Source organism: Hydra vulgaris, chromosome 06 (genome assembly GCF_038396675.1).
Source record: "Hydra vulgaris chromosome 06, alternate assembly HydraT2T_AEP".
NCBI classification, from domain to species: domain Eukaryota; kingdom Metazoa; phylum Cnidaria; class Hydrozoa; order Anthoathecata; family Hydridae; genus Hydra; species Hydra vulgaris.
In genome coordinates this window covers 15873434-15895000 of record NC_088925.1, presented here as the reverse complement: position 1 = coordinate 15895000, position 21567 = coordinate 15873434, and the positions used below count along the sequence as shown (strand labels likewise).

At 27.9% G+C, this 21567-nt stretch overlaps 1 protein-coding gene across 2 annotated transcripts in view; it reads left to right on the top strand.

The window, feature by feature from the left end:
- The window catches only part of LOC100214689 (protein ABHD18), a 22450-nt gene extending 1540 nt beyond the window's left edge, over window positions 1–20910 (top strand). For both annotated transcript variants that reach the window (XM_065799344.1, XM_065799343.1), the window contains exons 2-3: window positions 166–896; window positions 20027–20910. In XM_065799344.1, the coding sequence (XP_065655416.1) occupies window positions 180–896; window positions 20027–20638 (1329 nt within the window). In that variant the 5' untranslated portion in view covers window positions 166–179 and the 3' untranslated portion in view covers window positions 20639–20910. The remainder of the gene's footprint in view (window positions 1–165; window positions 897–20026) is intronic.
- The last annotated feature ends 657 nt before the right edge of the window (window positions 20911–21567 follow it).

Sequence of the window (21567 nt, the reverse complement as noted above, 5' to 3'; positions counted from 1 at the left end):
TATATATATATATATATATATATATATATATATATATATATATATATATATATATAGAGTGAATATATGACATGAATATATAAATATGAATAAGGTAGTTTTTCAAAAAAATGTAATAAATTATATTAAATCAATTTTTTTTTAATTAAATGTTTTACTTTTTAGGATTTTCTTAGTAAATGAAACATTTGATTAGTGCCGATCAAATTGTTAGGTTGAGCACTAATTATGTTTCTAAGTTCTTTTCTCAAGGATGGGGAGATATAGAGTTATTGAAAAAAATAGCTAAATTTCAAGCATCAGTATTAGACAAAAATCAACTCAGAGATATACACAGCATTTTAGAAGATACAGAAATAAAACTATTCAAAGTTGTTGAAGATAAAAATGATTCATCAGTTAACATTTTTAGAGGTCAATTTGTTTCACCATTAACTAAGCTTTTACCTCATGCATTGCCTTTAAAAAGTGAAATAGTTAATTTTGAAGTGGTTATGCCATCTGGTGATAACAAACCAGCAATGTGCATTCATTTAGCTGGTACAGGGGATCATCATTTTTGGTGGAGGAAAAAAAGTATGGCGATACCTTTGGCCAATGAATATAAAATAGGTTCAATCTTGTTAGAAAATCCTTATTATGGTCAACGGAAACCTAAAAATCAAGTTCGTTCTTCAGTTAATTATGTTTCTGACATTTTTGTTATGGGTTGCGCACTTCTTGTTGAATCAATCACATTGTTTTTGTGGTGCCAAAAAAATGGATTTGGACCTTTAGGAATAACAGGAATATCAATGGGTGGTCATATGGCAACGGTCGCATCAAGTGGATGGAACAAGCCTCTTGCAATTGTTCCATGTTTATCTTGGACTTCTGCAGCACCTATATACACACAGGTATTTTATTAGTAATTTTTTGTTTAATTATATTTTTTACTCAATAGTTTTAATTGACATTATTGAATGTTTAATGTTTGTAATGCTTTTTGCTGTAATGTGTTTCTATAAAATTAGTTTATATTTAGTTAATATTTCAATATTATTTAGCTACAAAATTTAAAATCTCAAAAATATATAAAGTTCTTAAAGTAGTCTTTTTGGAACTAACATTTAACACTATTATGCACTCTATTATAAACTCAAACTCTGTATTTAGAGCATTATTCTTTTGTATCAAAATATAAAAGAAATCATTAATGTGTTTGTAAAATAAAAAAGAAATCATAGACTATCTAAAAAATTTACATTGGCTTAATTGCCATGCCTCCCAGCACCATTCATCCTACCAGTGGTAGTTGCTTCCTCTGGAGCAACAGCTCAATCAAAACAAACCAAAAAAGTTCTTAAACTTAATTTTATTTAAAGTCTCTAAACTTTTATTAATAAAGCTGCTTTTGCTGTTTTTAACTAATACGTTGTCATACATTAGGATTAAAGCTCTTAACAAGATTAATGCTTTTTAACGTTTTAAATAGTTCAGTGTGTGTGTGTGTGTGTTTAAATGTGTGTGTGTTTGTGTGTGTGAGTGTATATATATATATATATATATATATATATATATATATATATATATATATATATGTACAAGTTGAAATGCTCTTTTTAAAGTTTCCTCATCCCATTTACTCCTCTTGGAGGTGCGTTTTCTTGATCTCACCATCTGAAAGGCAATACAAATAAAATATTTTAACATTTCGAAACTGTTTTAAGGTGGTCCTATACTAGAAAACCCAAAAAGTTTAAAATACACTCTAATTTTTTGATTTTTCAGAAATGATATAGCATTTTATGTTTAAAACACAGTAAAAATTATAAAAGTGAAAAAAAATAACTAGGGTCAAATTTTTGGGTCCATGGACCCAAAATAAGGGCTACACGCTGCGATGAACAATTTGTGAGCCAAGAATGGTATGATCATGAAGTTTCGCTAATTTTTAACAACATATAATTGCACTAACCCTGCCAAAATCTAATGATTTAACAGATGATTGAAAATTTGGGAGGAAAACAGGCTCAAGGCTTAAAAAAAGCTACAAAAAGGCTTGGAAAAGACACCGCCATTTTTAAACCGGTTCGTTGACATAAATTATTTTGGTAAGGTAAATGTATAAATATGCAATAAATAAATTAATTAAAATTTCAGCAAAATCAGACAAAGCAATGACAAGATATTTATCGCACCGTACAAAAAAATGTTGAGAAAAACAACCATAAAGATATTTTATGAGAAAAAATGAAATATATACATATATAAACATACAAATGAATAAATATAAATATATATATATATATATATATATATATATATATATATATATATATATATATATATATATATATATATATATATATATATATAATTTATAGCAAACAAAACTTGAACGTTAAAATAAATACAGAGAAAAATTAATGTTAAAATAATGCTAAAGCTTTAATTGCTATGAGAAAATGTTGATGAAGTAGAAAACTGATTTTCTCCTAAACACATATTTTTAAATATCCTGCAACATCTAACTTTCCTCTTAGATCTTTATATATATATATATATATATATATATATATATATATATATATATATATATATATATATATATATATATATATATATATATATATATATATATATATATATATATATATAAAATTTATAGCAAACAAAACTTGAACGTTAAAATAAATACAGAGAAAAATTAATGTTAAAATAATGCTAAAGCTTTAATTGCTATAAGAAAATGTTGATGAAGTAGAAAACTGATTTTCTCCTAAACACATATTTTTAAATATCCTGCAACATCTAACTTTCCTCTTAGATCTTTTTTTCCCATAACAAATAATAAGAATTTAGATCAAATAAAGTTAAGCGCGAGGCTTTTCTATAAGTAATAATTGTAAACATGCAAATTGTTCTTGCAAGTCATTACTTTCTTAAGTTAAGCAAACAGGAAACAGTTACTGGCTCAAATGTTTCCAATAGTGTAATAAATCTAGTGTATAATGGCAAAAAAACTCTAAAATAGCTTTTTTTTTATATAAAAAATCCATTACTAGGGGTGTTGCTTAGAAAAAATTATAACTTCGTTACAAAACTTACAATTTTAGAGTGTTTGAAATATAATTTATTATAATAATTTGTATATATTCGGAATGTAGAATGTTTGAAATTTCAGAATTTGTAATTTTTTATTGTATAGGACCACCTATATTTTATATATATAGGACCACCACAAATATTTTATAAATAATGAGGCAATACCAACACCTGTTGGCATTGCCCCATGGTGGTGTGTCAGCGTTATCCTGGTGGAACAAGATGGTGGAAACCTAACCCTTCAAACTACTGCTAGCTCCAAATCCTAAAATGGCTATGCCAAAATGTTGGTTTTAACATGTATTTTCTAGCTAACTAAGTGGTTTTTTAGTAATACTAACAATTAGAATCTTACCTCAGTTCATCCAGGAGTCAGTTTTAACATGGAAAACTTCAAAAACAAGTTATTTATTTATTGCAAAACAAGCAGTAGGCGTACTCGCATAAAACTCACTGAGCGTTAGTTTTAGTCTGCCAGGTAACAGCAAAAATACAACTACAGAGCAGGGTGTCGGATTTGCCTCGTGTGTCGGCATTTCCCAGGTCTACCCTACTACTTATACATTAACAAATATTATTAATAACAGCTAAAAATATTTACACTTATATTTCGTTTTATTGAACAAAATACCTGGAGGTTATCCTGAAGCCTGTCTTCGTTGTGTATTCTCTCAATGAAATCTTGAATTAACTTAATGTAGCATTCTGCACGGTCATTTATAACTGCAAGTGTTCTTACACACATTGAAAAGTAAGTAAAAGACTGGGAAACTTTCTCATTTTCACATGCTTCTGTGTCTTTTTCTTTTCCTTCCTGGCAATCTCCAATAGCTAGAACAAAAGGTAGGACTGCTCATTGACAAAGTCTTCTAATTTTGATGTAGGAATAATTTCAACCTTAGTTTCAGGCCTCTTTTTAATCAGATCTTTTTACTCCGGGATATCATAAGAAAACAGCTTGTTTAACATGTTGGTTTTTAACATGTTGGTCTTAACTTAAGCCCTAATGCTTGAGAAGCATTAGGGCTTTTTAGGAAGAAGAGTCCATGAAAAAATACAATGTAGTTGGTTGCAGCTTTTAGATGGTTTATTGTATTTTTTTAACTGTCTCGGAATGAGCAGGATGGTACATTTGTGTCATCTGAATAATCAGTAAGTATATACAGCCAGCCATAAATCTTGCTTCATGATGAGCTCCAGGCTGTTTAAATGAAAAGTTTGATAACTCAGCTCCTAGAAAAAATGCCAGAAGCTCACAAAGATACTTGTAATCACCTCTCTGGAAAGTATTCTAATGAAGAGCTTGAGACCAGTCAAACTGTACAATTCTCTCAAGTTTGTTTACATCTTCATAAATCTGCGGTCATAGTTTTTTGAGAATTACATAAAGTGTCTTGCTGAGACCACTTGTTGGACCAAATATTTCTTTCATCACATGAGCCACATGCCTTTCATAAATGTGATGTCTGCACATTAACCAGAAAACAGGTCTTTTAAAGGCATAGGAAATAATAATGCCTACGGCACCTTTATTTTTACCAGTGTTACTGGATGTTGTGTCAGAGCACAATCCGGTAATCTAATTCGACAATTCATAGTATTCAAGCATCATTTAAATTGCAATAGCTTGATCACTTCCCTTGGAGCTTTCAATTTTTAAGGTGCCAAGAAGAAAGTCTAGTTGACCAGACTCTGGTGAAGATGCACTAGTAGCAATTCTATCCTCATATTTAGGTATTCCTTTTTCCCAATTGCATCTCTTTGAAAGCTTGGTATCAAAATGTACCACAATATTTAAACTTCTTATTTTATCTATGTTTTCTTCTCTAATTACCTGTGATCTTGATATCAACATATTATCAATATTAACTCCCCCAGCCTTGTAAAGAGAAGACAAAAGACACATACCCGACTTGACTACAATTCCAAATTTGGTTATAATTGGAATCCAATTGTTAAGAATATCTTCCATACTTAACTGAAGACAAACTTTGATGTCATTTTGAAACCTTTTCTGTTTTTTCTGGACTTTAGCTGGAGGTAAATATAGTTCGTCGTACTCAGTTTGATTTTTACTATCTGTACTTGAAAAGTCACCATCCAAATATTTACTCTTCTTTTTCTTATTTTATCTTCATGTCTTTATATTTTCTCAGGCATCTTAATTATTTTTTCTTGTGCCTTGTGGGCATTTTCGCAAAATTTATTGTCCGTGTTCCAAATTTGACCATATCCCCTCTCAGACAAGCCCTCAAGAATTTTGTCTTCCTTCTTAGCCTTATCATCCCTATTTTTATAACTTTTTATTAAATCAAATATGTTTGTTTTATTAATAGAGAAGAGAGCACTGCTCTCTTTCAAAAAAGCGTTTACCTTCTTTTTGTAGCTACCCTCTGGTAGTTCTAGTGTTTTTAGCATTTTTAAAGTGTGGTATTCCTTGACTTTCTTGGTGATTCTGGTCTTGATAGTTAGCTCCGTCACAATAAAAACATTGCTAAACCCAGCCTGCTCATATAAATTGACAAGCTCTCTCAGAATACAGACACCAGTAGTTATCTGCTTGGTGTTCTCTCTGCTCACTCCATAAGCAAACCTGGAGCATTTTAAACTGGTTGTCCAGTTGCTTCCGTCTTCCCGGAAACAACTGAACAATCAATTTTGATGTTGATCTGTGTGGTGCTGAAAAAATAAAACATTAAAAAGTTAAGATTAAACATGTAAAAAAGTGTAATGCTTTTGCTAATTAATTACAGATTTACCTATTAAGCCAGTAATACCTTCTGAGCATTTCTCTATTTTTTTGAAGTCTATAAGGGACAAAACTCTGTAAAGGGAACCCTAGCAATTAAAATTGTCTCCTCTTCCTTCTAACTTTTAACGCATCATCAATATCAGTTCTCAGTGAATTAGCTTGACAATTTATGTTTAGAAGCCTAATGCGGATTGACATTTTCTAAAATAAATTTATTTCATTTAAAAAATCCGCATTAGGCGCATTTAGTTGTAGTTGATTGAATCAGGATTATAATATACAACTAATAATTAAAAAATAGTGAAACTGGTAAATAAGTTTTATATACAAGTTCAAACCTGTGTTTTGATAAATTTCTTGGTTAAAAACAATTTTTAAACTTGATTTAATTGTATTTTTACTTAAGTTAAATTAATAAGCTAATGATGCGTACATTAGTCTTTATTGTTTATAAAACACACATCATTTATTTTTATTGTTAGCCATGGTTTTGTCGAAGCATAAATAAAAATTGATTCGGATAAAAATCAATTTTAAATCAAAAAGTTATTATATAAAAGTAAATTCACCTAACCTTCCCGTTGAGCTAAAAACTTAATTTTTGTTTTATTTTTCTTTATGGATAAAATTATGCTAAATGTAATATTCCGCACATTAAAATTCTATTAATGATATATTTATGGGGCATAATATTATATTACCTATTGACCACGGCTATTTTGATGTTTTAACAATATGAATGCAATAAAAAAGTGTTACGTAATGAATAACTTTTAATTGTTGATCTTTTCTGAAGATTTTATTTTATGCGAAGGCTTTAAATAAAAACATAAAATTAGTTATGATTGTTTAAATTAAAAAAAAAAGTTTTAAAAGATAAGTTTTAATAACATTTATTTCAAACGAAATTAAAAATGTGGCAAAAAGTTTTGCTTCGAGTTTGAGTTTTTATTTTTATTTCAGTGCTTATATATTTTCTTTTTCGTATGGAATTATTTTTTCTTTAGTTTTTTTTTTGTCTATTTTTAGCACATTTCTGAAATGTTTAAATGATCAAAACATAAACAATCATGATTCAGTTGTCAAAAAAAAAAACATTTGCGTGGTCAGCAATAGCGCTCGATCACATGCCATTCCTATCTAAGCCTCTCTCTCTCTCTCTCTATATATATATATATATATATATATATATATATATATTATATATATATATATATATATATATATATATAGCTCTTGTGTAAACTCCCCTAAAACAGTTTATGGGAGCAATTTATAGCTCTCACAAAAGTATAATTTTTTCTCTCAAAAGTATAATTATCATTGTTACTAAAATAAAAAAACACAGTCATTTTAATAATTATTTTTTATTTTTCTTAAAATGCCTGCATTCTATTACATTAAGAAAGTACAAAACTTTTACCGATGTCCAATACATAACAAATGTCATTTATTGCAGCATTTTATGCTGCAATAAATGACATTTGTTATGTATTTATTCTTGTAATTCTAACATAACAAACATATGCTTAACATGGCCCAACAAATCTATGAACAGGCAAACTTTTGCTAAAAAAAGAAAAATGAACTTCATGTTTCATTATTTTTGCTTATATAAACATTGTGGTTTGCTTAAAATTTTTAAAAACACGCATTACTTCAGCAATTTTTTTTCCAAAATAATTATGCAGTTGATAGTTTTTTATTTATTATAAAAATACATATTTATAATAAAAAACAATTTGTTACTAAAATTTAAAATACATTTTAATGACTTTGAAAGAAACCAAGCTAAAACGTGATGATTTCTTTCAATAGCGTTACTATTAAGTAAAATAACTAAGTACGCTATCGAAGAAAGTAATTATGTTTTAGTTATGCATGCATTAACAAAAGTATGCAAAATATTACTTGGGATGAATGCATTTGCAATTACTTTAAAAGAAACCATGCTTAAACATTACGATTGCTTTTTTTCGATAGCGTGCTTTTTGTTTTTAATTTTCTTTTTGTTTTTAAAGTGGAATAATGTTTATTTTTATATTAAAAACACTTTTAAAATGTTTGAAAATAATTTTTAAGCTTTGATGAAATATATATAAAATATATAGAATTAATATGTTTATTATAGTTTTTATGTTTTATTGTGCGTTTAATAACGCCAATATGATATTTTTATTAACTTACTATTAAATGCTTAATATAATATTATTTTTAAAAGTTCTAAAAAAGAAAAAACTTTTTGTTTTATTTTTAGCTCCTTTTATTTTAATTTCTTCAATTTTATACATTTTTTATTTATATATATATATATATATATATATATATATATATATATATATATATATATATATATATATATATATATATATATATATATATATATACTTCTTAAATTGTTAAGAAGTATATATATAAAAGTATTTTATACATTTTTTATTTATATATATATATATTATATATATACTTCTTAAATTGTTAAGAAGTATATATATAAAAGTATTTTATTCATTTTTTTAAATGTAAATAAATTTAGCAAAATAAGTTGAAAAAAATTCATTATTTAGTATATATTATGAATAACAATTTACAATCGTTAGATCATGGCATATTATCATTAATTTGCACGTACTTTGAAAATGCATAAAAAATTGTTTTAAAGAAAAAGAAATTGATTAAATTCAATAAGCATCATTGGTATATCTAATAACTTATTAACTAGAATAAAAATTATTTAAAAATAAAACTTCCGTATATCTCTTAAATTAGACATTTGTCATTAAATAAAGATACAAATGTCAATGTTCATTAAAAAAACGATTTGTCGCGCCCTGGGCTTGTAACAAGTATAAAACCAAAATCGAGTTAATTAATTTTTCGGTTTTTTTTTTTATGACAAATTAAGATTTAAGTTTTTGAATACCATTTATTAAAAAATATATACTTGCTTTCACTTACCTTACAGAAAAAAAGTTAAATGTACACTTTTTAAACCTTTTTTGATGCAGTGTTATAACATGTTTACAAGGAGTTTAAATAACTTTTTTAATCACAATTTTTTGTGGAAATTTCTTATTTCACTTTTTTGATATTGCACAATTTGAAATGTAATTGTAATTACATAAAACTGATGTAACTATTATAAAATATTATTTTTCTTATAGATATAAACAAAGAGTTATATTGCTTCAAGAGTAAATATTTGTAATAAGCAATTAAATTAAAAAAACTTCTTCTATAAATATAACTCTGTTATTATTTTTTCAATATAATCAAGGGAGTTTAGATACCTCCGTTATCAAATATGTTTATACTTGTTAACGTTATCAAGTATATTTATTCTTTATAACGAGAGTATCTAAACTTCCTCAAAATATTATTTTGAAAAATTAATAATAGACTTATATCCATAGAAGAAGTTTTTTATTTAATTGCTTATTACAAGTATTTAAAGTTTGTAATAATGTTTTTTCTTTTTTTTTTTTTTTTTTTTGATAAAATCAATCATTATAACAAAACTAACAAAAAAAATTAAAATATCAAAAGCGGTACTAATATAAAATTAAATTTAATACGTACTATTTTATAGCTAATATTTTTTGTTTTGTTGTTTATATATTTTTTAAAATTACTTTTATACTTGCGCTTGCAAGATGAAAGATGAAAAAAAAAGTTCTCTTTTTTTTTTCTTAACTTATTACATTTGTAAAAAATGCTAATATCAAATGTAATTGTCATTCAAACTTTTGTTATATAATCGTCATTAAAAAGCATTTCGCTTGTTTAACAAAGGCATTTATGATAAAACCAGGTGAAAGCATCTGACTTAAAAGGCGTTTGTTTGTTTACATATGTATATCAATTGCCTTCAATGTCTTCCAGTATTGGCTTTACAAAAGTAATTATTACTAAGTACATGATTTCCACGAGTACCAGAAACAGAAAAAAGTTATTTTCTACTTTTTAGTCGATTGAATAGAAAGCTATTTTTAAAAAGTTTTATTTATTTTATTAATGGAATATAATGTTGTTTTTAATAGTAGACAAATATTATTCACTCATTGTTGAACAAACTTGTTGAATAAATCGCTTTAAATTATTATAAAATCGATTGCTAATATTGTTTTATTGACACTTATATTATTATTTTCTGTTTTTAGAATAGGTTTTTATTAGCTTTATTTAGCCTCCCAGTTGGTTTAATTTTAAATCATAATGCATGTCACATGTAATATTGGTAACATAGTCAAGAGAAATTTTTTTTGTTTTTTTTTTATAACTTTGAGAAATAATAATTATATTCATTATTAGCGGCAGTTGGGCGATATTAAAAATGGAATGGGGGAATTTCGTCCACCCCAAACCCCCTCCGCAATTTTAGGAGCAGCCGTTGTGCAGTAGCTAGATCTATTACTTCAGGAGTTAAAAATAAAGTTAATCATTTTCTTTTAATATAAAATGTTTCAGGTAACAAGAAACTTTGTCTAAATTTTGGGTGTCATTTTACGATTATTATTGTTATTATTATTGCTGTTAAAAAAAATTCCGACGAGCAAGTTTATTAGTTTTTATTTGTAATTCATATACTCTTTCTTATGTATGTACGTTTTATAAGTAATTTAAAAAAACAGCAACCAATTAAAAAAGTTGAAACTCGTAAAAAAAAAACTGGCGCGAAACCTTTAAACTGTTATTATTAAAATACATGCAAACATAAGTTTATATTTATATTGCAATTTAAGTGAAGAATTAATAAATTAAAAGTTTTAATCAGAATATGTTCCGCGACATTTTGTTTAAATAATCCTCATTTCTGATGAGTTAAGGTAACTTATTTTAAAACCTAATAAAGCAATATTAATTAAAAACTTTTTATTTAGAAGGTTCAATTAGTTTAATTACAGATTTATCTTGTTGTTGGTCTGAATAAATCCTAATATTTTTCAAGTTTAATTTTTCCATTTTAGCATTTTGTTTAAAAAGTTGTTGATGTACATTTAACATGACTGATGTGACTAAAAACACCGCTGTTGTAGACGAAGATATGTTAGAGGATGAATTAAAATGCTTTTCCTTCAGTGAAAAGGAATAAGCATATATTTGCCAGATTCTTGTTGAGGAGAATCAAACTAAAAAAATTTGTGGCGCGCAAGTTAAAATGCTAATGGATGGAAAACGAGTAAAAAAACCAACCTCAAATATGAAATGTCACATTAAGAAAAGCCACGGAATACTTCATCATAAAATTGTTCAGGAGCAAGAAAAGAAAAAAGCCGCACAAAAAAAGAATACAAATGTATCCAAAGTTACTTTGTCAAGAAATGGAGGTTCTCTATCTTTTGGTGGACAAAAAAAAACAAAAGATACTTGACAATTTTTTTAACAAAGTTACTATAACAATATTGAAAGAAGATTTCAAAAAAGCTTTAAATATGTTAGGGGCTGTCCATAAAGGACGTCACCATTTATAAGGCATTTTTTGACCCCCTTTCCCCCCCCCCCCCTCCTTTGTCACTGATTGTCCTTTTTTCCTATACCCCCTTAAAAAGGACGTCATAAAATTGAGCACCCCCCCCCCCCCACACACACACACACATACAACCACTATAAATATCATTCCGAATCTGATTGGGTATTTCCACGTATGTTTTTGTTCTTTTGCCTTTCTGAAAAAAAAAAAAAATTTAATATTACTTTAGTCTTATCTGACATTAAATTTAATCAAAGTGTATCAGTGTATCAACTTGCCTCACTCATCATCTATCTAAGGATTTTTTAAGTGATCGTCAATTGATATGATTGGAAAAGAGCAGCCCGGTTCGTCTGAAACAGTTGAATCATTCGGAATATGAAGGCCCTCTGTTTCGATTTCGTCCTCATCGAACCATTCAGCAAAGGCCGCATTCTCTTCTACTGCAACTACGGCCATTAACTCTCTTTTGCGCTTGGCGGCAATGCGAACAGGCCTGAATTGCAAAACAGTAATAGTCATTCGGTTAATAACATTGGAATGAGTAAAGTTGACATGCTTTTTGAGCATGATTTGGGAGGCAAAATACAAGTTACAGTGCTTGCAGAATTTCTGCGACAAACTTGATTGCACAGAGGGACAAAACAGGTCGTAAGGAGGAGGTTTAAATGATTTCAATGATCGAGGAATGGTGCTCTGAATATTGGAAGCGATAAAAAAAATACTGAAGGAAAACGATTCTTGCTGGCGATGTCTGAAATGGATACAGCTTTCAAACCATCTTCTTACTGGCTGATTGGAATAGGTGGAGGCAGAAAATCATCAGACCTGAAAAGACTGAGGCACAGCTCTTTCCAGCAAATTCAAAGTTTTTTTTCTCCAAAAGAAGATCCACTGTCCTGCCTTAAATATAAGTGGCAATGCATATAATTTACTCCTTAAGCCTTATATCTATATTGTATTTTGATAAACAGTTGATATTAAAAATGAATTTGAATACCTTTAGAGTCTAGATGAGGTCCATAATGATCGTGAGGTAGGATCAATCCCGCCAACTCTTTACTCAGTGGAGCCATCCTTCTCTCAGCTCGATTGTAAACACTCCGTCCTGGCGCATTTGTCATGATAAATAAGGCATCCAAATCATTTGTAAGGAAATGATGAATTGCTGTAAACAAAATAGATATTTAAATTAGAAGAAACATAACTGTATTGATGGATCGCAATAAAAAATTTGAAAAGAAGGCTATACCAGTTTCGATGACTTTAGCGTATCGTGGAATTTCATCTGGTCTACCATCAACACTGAAAACAACCACTGGCTTGACCAACTTGGTCAAAGGATCTTTTGTGATAGAATCAAACTCTGGCAGAGTCAAAAGTTGTTCAAAGTCCAATCCGTGAGCATACGCTGTCGATGATGAATGCTTTCCAGATCGAATAGCAACATAAGTGGGACCGGAATAGGAAACTGCGTCAGATTTTCCAAGCCCGTCTGGTTTGATTGCAATACCTGCGTAGACGGACAGAATGAGTTTGTGCTTTGCAGCGATAACCCAATCATGATCAGGAAGAGAAACTCGATATTCCATATGCATCAATATAGGAGCTTGTTTGTTGGCAGCGGTGATTCCAATAGGGATCCGAGCTTTATCGTCTTGACTTAAAAAGCACACATCCTTGGGGCCCAAAAAAGAGCAAACTTCTTCCACATTCTTTATAGTTGCTGTACAAAATGGACCATCCACGTGACTTGAATGGAGGTCAGTTTGAGCCCGCATCAACTTAACTGGAACCGTGTGGACGTGTCTCTTTCCTTCAAGCGAATCGCTCCGTTTTGGCAGCAAACGAGTATATAAAGCACTTCTGCTAAGATTGTAACCTCTCTTTTCGAGCTCGGCACCAAGCTCATCCAAAGATTTGAGGCTGTCAAATCTTTGGATGTCAATGTTCAATAAGTTCAAAGGCTGAAAAGTTATATTGAGACCTAATATAGTACATTAGAATTATTTATTATCTAAAGTTGTACTCTCACCCTACACACTTCAGATTGTCTTTTCTCGTGGGCAGCAGATCCATGTTCAGCAAGTTGAATGATGACACGCAATATCTCAGATTGTTCTACCTCAATAGTAGGGTGACCGATTCCGTCACGTACTTTAAGAGCTCACTTCTGGGTTGTTAGCGAACACCTACAGTACCGAAAGAACTATACAAATAAGTTAATGTTCATTTTCTACAATATTATTATTGTAACTTATTATTATATGATGCGATAAATATTACCTGATTCATGACAGTTTTTTTTTCAGCCCTTGATCTTTGTTTTGACTTCATATTGCCAATCAACCTGTTTAGATTACTCGTAAGCTCCTGGACATTGGCCTTCTTCTTTTTAATGGTTTCTTCTTCAGCATCGGTCCATAAGCCACTTCTTTTTCTGCTCTTCGTAGCAACTATTTCTTGATTCAAAACAATAATTTCTGCTTTCATTTTGTCTTGAACATGAGTCTTGGCCTTCTTTGTCTCAATTTGAACTGTGCTCAGGATGTCGTGTCGAGAGGCATCTGACGTGGTATCAACGACATCTATTGGCTCATTAAATTGATCTGAAAAATGCTGGAACTCTAAGGAGGAAGAACTGGCATGGGAAGAAACAGATTGCTTGGTTGTTTGATGGGTCCAAAATGACATTAAAGAACCTTTTTGTTTCAAGACCATTGAGGTATATTTTTGGATCAAAGTCTTTACTTGAACCTCCAAGTCTTGCTTTTCCTTGATCTCATTCCATATTTTATGGACTTTTTTTTGACTATTGGCTTTTTTCTCGAATGGATGAGCATTATTGTAAAATTTTATAAGCGAATTTAGAAGACTATTTCTATTCATCTTTTAATATACAGACAACAATGATCTTTTACAAAATTAAAAAATAACAAAAAATAAACAAAAAAATTTTCAATAATATTCACAAATAAAAACGTGTCACCCACACACATACAAACATTTAGTCACGAAAAGTATAGAGTTTTCATAATAAATGACAATATTAAAATAAGAAAGTAAATCATGTCAAGCAAACACATATAATCCTTCAAAAATAATAAAATTTAAAAAATATTCTTTTTTCTTTCTTCAAAAACGGAGCAATTTTTATATTTTATTTTAATTCTTTTTAATTACTATCCATTCTTGAATGTTTATTTTCTTTTAGTTTTTTGGTTTTTTGTCTTTCCTTTTTCTTATCTCAATTTTTCTTTTGTTAATTTGTTTTAAATGGTTTTTAATTTTTTTTAGTTTTTGCTTCTTTATTTCTTTCTTTTTCTTTTCTCCATTCTCTTTATTTTTATTTTATTTTATTATCTTTTTATTATCTTCCTTTATTTTAAATTTATTTATAAAATTTGTAACAAAAAAGCATCCGCCATTCCGGAAGTCTCTGCACTGACTTTGAATGAATTTCTGAATCTTTGAAATTCTGTCTTATTAACACAAATACTGTAAAAAGTAAAGAAGTGTTTTTTCCCGTCAAATTCCTTTTGGACAATCATTTGTAATATTCGCTTTAGACAATCATTATTAATTGCTACGCAAGCAATTCCCTTTGGACAAATATTTGTAAAACTCTATTTAAAATCATATATGATATTAACACTAAGTCCTTGGGGACGAATTACGCAAAAAGAATTAGCACGAAAACCCGTAGCGATCAACTAATGATATGTATGATACGAGAAACTACCAAGGGTTGACCAATATATAATTAATTGTAATATATTCAATATATTTTTTAAACAAAAATAAAATTTAAATAAATATCAACACTAATTTCTTTCCTATATTACGATAGATAAAAGTATAACATTCCCTTACGTTAACTCCATCAAAACACATGTTTATATTTAAAAAATTATATAAAGTGATGTCCTTTTCTGATAACCCCCCCCCTCCCCCTTGTCCTTTTTTGTCCTTTTAATCTATACCCCTCCCCCTATTTGCATGACGTCCTCTATGGATGGCCCCTTAGTGCTTCAAAATGGAGCTTCGGCAAAATATTAATCAAAACATTAGCAGTCATCGACATATATGCCAGACACAAAGCTGAAGATATTCAAAATGCACTTGCAAACGTACTTGATAAGTTTGGCATCCGAAAAGAACATAAAATTTTTGGCTTGAACAAAGGATCCATGAGAAAGCTGTTTAAAAATGGAAGGATAAAATATCAACAAATCATATAGTACAAAGATGAAGTTTTTTTTTTTTGTCATTGATGTCATGAACCATTTTAAAACGTCATTTGTGCACAAGGGTAGTATTTCTAACCTTTTTGTTAGTATCATCTAGTAAAGTTTTGCTGAGTTTTCCTAGACAGGCTTAGCAGGGTTGATTAATTGGCACTGAGGGTTATTGACAAAATTCTCTTTGTGTGGTCTTTAACAGTAATGAATGCTGTACTCATAGCAAGACCTTCTAATCAATCATCGATACTCAAGTTTGTTGCTATTATTTTAACATCCATGTTAATATTGTTGTATTGTGTAATGTCATTCTTTTTATTAGTAATATTATCGATATAAGGTTTTTATATGAAAGTTTATCAATTTCATAAAGATTTTAAGTTTTATCTGCAAAAATGAACATGTTTTCATTTCAGAAGATTTTTTTTTTTGGTGATAACATTATTTAAGTCATTATGGATAGTGGTAAAAGAGATTTTCTAAATTTATTTAGTAACTCATATTCAAAACTTACAAGATCAGGGTGTTATGGTTGATATTTTCTTATTTTAAAATCAAAATGGTAAACAAAATCTTGGATAGGGCTTTTAGAACACATTAAAAATTTCTATCTCATTTGTTTTACAACAAGATTTATTTTCTCTGTTAAGTACTTTAAATATAGTTTTTTGATGGAATTTGTATGTTCTTTATTGAGTAGTAGAAAAAATGCTGTTTCATTGGAATCTATTCCCACAATAATATCTAACCAAATAAGAAATATTTCCTTAAGTAAAGAAGTATTTAATTGAGCTGCTCCTTTTTATAATAGTGCCCTTAAGTCTAGTGGATTTTAAAAATGTATTACTGCCATTCCCAACAAATCTACAAAAGTTACAAAATCCAAGCACAAAACATTTGGTTTAACCCTCCCTTTTCAATTAATGTCAATTCTTCTAACCATAATCCTCCATCATGTAATTACTGGTAGATTTATTGATTTATGTCCACTTAATGGAAAGTGTTTAAGTAAAAATATCATTTATATATGCAATGTGAAAACAAACCCACAAGATAAAGGCATCTATCACATTAGGCTTACAAAAAAAACTTTTAAAGATCGTTTTTGCAATCATAAAAATTCCTTTCTTTATGAAAGTAAAGCTAATTCCACCGAGCTTTCTAAATTTGTGTGGAGTATTGAAAAGAAAGGTTTAAATCCTGTCCTTTCGTGGAAAATTTTAGATCAGGCTTATCCATTTAAACCTGGTGTGAAATCATGTAATTTATGCTTGATGGAGAAATATCACAAAATTTTATCACCATTGCTTTTGTTAAACAAGCAAAATGAAGTTGCGTCTAAGTGTCATCATGAAAATAAGTACATGATCAATAACTTTAATACCATTAAAGAGGACACTTCACAGTATTTTTAATATATTTTTTTGTCGTTATTTTTAAGATTTGTAATATCTGATGATCACATTGCATGAAACTCTAAGTTATATTTAAAATAAATTGAGTATTATACACAATTTAGTTTTTACTATATATATAGCAAAAAAATGTTTATTCATTGTTACATTTTTGTGAACATCTTTTAGGTAAAAAAAGTTTGTAATTGAAAATTTTTTTTTAATTGTTTTGACATATAACCACTTTGAGATTTCAAAAAACAACAAAAACAAAGAACTAAAGAGCTTCTGTAGTTTTCTGTAATTAAAAAAGCTTTATAAAAAAGGAACTTTTAAAATATGAAAATAAGAAGAAACACGGCATAAAATAATAAATAATTTCAATAAAAATGCGATCTAAATATATATTAAAATATTGTTTAAAAAATATTTTTAATAAAACATTGCATTTATTAGATGCAATGTTTTTTTAATGATTTTTCTTGAAACGGTTTTGATGCTTGAATAAATATAAGAAAAACAAATGTTGCTTATGATTGTTTTTCTGGTGTATTTATGATGTGATACAAAACATTACATTGTAAAACTTAAAAAAACTATTACCGAAACGTAATCAATTTAATTTTATCCATTTTATCCAATTTTATATCTTTTTTATCTGAATATTATAAAAACCCTCAAGTCCATTATAGATAGGTAATTCTCCTCTTGCACACTTATTTACTCCTACCAAGGCCTATATATACATAGAGATGTATTTTTTTTTTAATATGTCTCTCTCTATATATATATACAATCTTCTCTGTTTAGCCAGCGCTCTCGCGCTTATGTCTTCTTGCCCACACGCCCGCAAAAACTTTGGCGAGGGCATAAAAAAGCGCTTCCAAAAAAAAAGCGTTTTGTTTTAAATTGCAACAAAACTTTTTTGTTTATTTGTTCATCTTTTATGAAATGTGGCCTTTTTTTACCAGTTTTTTTTTTTTATTATTTTATCTAGTATTTATTCAAAACATTCTTTTCCCTATTTTTGTTTTAATTTAATTAGCTGAAAAAAATGCCAGCGCTTTTTCGTGCGCTGGCATTAAATTTCAAACAGAGAAGACTGTGTGTGTATATATATATATATATATATATGCATATATATATATATATATATATATATATATATATATATATATATATATATATATATATATATATATATATATGTATATATATATATATATATATATGTATATATATATATACATATATATACTGGTATGAGTAAAAAGTAATATATAATATATATATGCCTATATATATATATAAATATATATATATATATATATAAATACATTTATAGAGAGAGAGAGATAGAGGTGAATGAATTAAAACTTCGAAGAAAATTACTATTTTTAAACTTTATTTGAAAAATTTAAAACTTTGAAGAAAATTGCTGTTTTTAGTTCCGCCAAGTACAATTAAAATCTATATTAACAAAAAAAGCTTGGGATTTTCCCTGCAAGTAGGTCATAAAATTGGTAACTTAAAATATTCAACTTTGCTAAGCCTTGTAACAACATCAAGTGCTATGTAAATATGTAAGCAAGAAACTAAAATTTAAAAGTTCAAAATTTGTTTGGTGTAACACCTACAATTGATGTTACTTCAAAGTTTTTGCTAGTATAAGCTGAAGATTTGTGTAAATCTTCGAATTTTTTACAATACAATCTTTTCTTGTGCCTTCATAACAAAACATTCTATTTAAATTCAAAATAAAATAGTTAAAATTACAAAGCGAACGTTCATGTAATGTATGTAAATTACTTTTTTTTACAAAAATATTGTATGAATTTTTTTTTAACATTTGTTAAAAAAATTATTTAATTTAAGTTAATGATGTAAAATTGCAATTCAAAAAAATTAAAAATTCCATACAAAAAATTTTTTTGCAATTTTGTTTCTCTGGAACGTGTGCTTCTTAGATTTTCTTTTTGCAGTTAATCTTTATTCAATGAAAATTTATTTAAGTTTTATATTAGTTTTATTCAATCTAAAAATATAAACAAGATCATTTTTAATATCGTTTCTTGAATTAGAACTATAAATTATTATTATTATTTAACCCAGAAGTAAAATGGTTAAACGACCCTTTTTTTCTTTAAACATCAAAAAAAAAATTTTTTTGAAAAGTTTAATTTCAAACTTATAATAATAATATATTCGCTGTAACAACGGTGTATCCATTGTTGCAGGGCATACTGAGATGCAGTAACAGCGTGCTTTGCAACAATGATAACAGCTGTTAATGTTATAAATTGTTATAATTAGCTTTAAAACAATTTAAGGACCTTGAATAAACAACATAGTTCACCAAAGAATTTAATTATTCTAGTTTTTAATTATTCTGTTATTGAAGAAGTTATTTCTTGAGGAACACTTAAATTTTTAAGGAGGTGCATAAATATTTTGTTCCACACTGCATCCATAAATTCACAAGTTTAGGTATTATGCAGCAGTGTAACTGGCTGACCAGATAATTTAGTATTAAATTACAAATTTTCTTTTAGAATTTGGCAACAAAACTCATTTGAAATTCAGATTTTGATTTTTAAAACAAAAAATGCTTTGCAAATATATCAATCCTGGAAAATAACCCCTCAATTCCTTCCTTTCATTACAATATAACTGTATGCAATAACTGTATGCAATAACAAACAATTTTATAAAAATTTGTTATTGCATACCAGCTGGAATTTTTTTAATGAATACTTTAAATTTTAATATTTTTAGCTTCTTTTTTTTTTTTTTAATAAGTTTTTTTTTTAATTTTATTTATGATTTTTGTCATGGTTGAGATTAAGTGGAAGATATAAATGATTACAGATTTTAAGATAAGATGAGATAAACCGATTGTTTTAGCTAGAAACTTTTTTTGTTTGAAAAAATAAATAATTTTTAAAACATCGATGCTAAATTCGCTGTTTCAGTATCTAAGATTGATAAAATTCTGTCCTTTTTTTTTTTTATCTTTTTTTATTTTATTTTTAATTGCAGTGAATTCGTTCAATTCTTACTTATTCTATACATTATTATAAAGGGCGTTCTCTATGGAGGTGTTCATTGGAAAATACTTGAGGATCAACTTTTACAAAACCCCGAATACCAATCACTTATAAGAAACGATGATGAATTTACTCAACTTCTTCAAAAACATTACAAAATAAATTTTAAAGACCAACGGTCTACATACGATCATGTTTACAATAAAATCACGAATGTATTTTCTTCGATTGACTTGAGTTCAAGTATAAGTAAAAAAATTGTTCCCGACGAAGTTGCGTTACGTAAATATGTCGAGCCGATTCAGAAACAAATTTTGAACCCTTCACTGAATAATTTGAAACGTATCCGGGAATTATTTTCCACTCCTTCTAATAACACACTTGCTTATATGACCGCTCTTATGGATCAAGCCACACATTTAGCTCACTTTAATAAACCACACAAAGATTCAGCAATCATATATGTTGTTGCAAACCATGATAAATATATCAATAGAGACTATTATATTGTTTCACCTAAAGATGTGTGGCCACAAACTGAAATTCGTACTATCGATTGCGGACATGTTTTAGGCTTTGTCATGCACCAGAAAATATTTAGAGACGCCATCTACGATGCTTTTAAAATGTTACCATCTACGATATAACATCGCATGGTATCAATTTTGCTCCCCTCAACTCAATTAACACAATTAAATCTTATTTATAGTTTCTATCTTCTTTTTTTTTAATAAATTTTTATCTAAAAATTTTAGTTTTAGAATTTGCAGTAGATCATTTTTCTCGATATTTTGAGCAAAATCATTGACGTTTGATAGAATAATGTAACTGGCCAATCAGAATTTAATAGGAAATATTACAATTCATTTGTAGTTAATTGAATATGTGTATATAAAGAATAAAGTTTATTTTCATTTAAGTTCAGTTTTTTTATAAGTTGTAATTAGTATATATTGAACAGAAAAACCTTTGGTAATTCAAAAAGAATACCCTCTACAAAGAAAAAGGTGTGTGAAAGTAAGATATGTTATTTCTAATTAGATACCTAATACACCAAGCTAACTTGGGCTCCTTACCCTATATTTTTATCCCTTTTGAAATTTTAATTTTAAAAACCATTTAAAAAAAGAGTGGCACCTCTTTATCCTCTTTTACTTTGTTTAATTCGTTGTCAGTGACAAGGGGAATACCTAACTTAGTAACGGATTAACCTAGCAAAGCTCAAATTTAAAATATATGCTTGGGGAAACGCGAAGACTTGACAAAGTGAGAAGACTAGGATTAACAAGTTGCAGTAACAGCTTTTTTTTTATTTGGAGGACCAGATAAAACCATAAAAAATAAATCGATATCACGGAAAAACACTTTTTTTTTTCAATATAGCACTATTTCATTAAAAAAAATTTCTCGTTATTATTTCCAAATATTATTTTTCTATAATCAGAAGTAGGTTTAAAACTTAATATTAAGTAAAGTGATGACAGTGATGTAAAAAAAAATCTCCAACATGCAAGAAAAAAAATTGGTATCCAATATTTCTAAATGTTTACCAATGGTATTGCTGCTAAAAATTGTT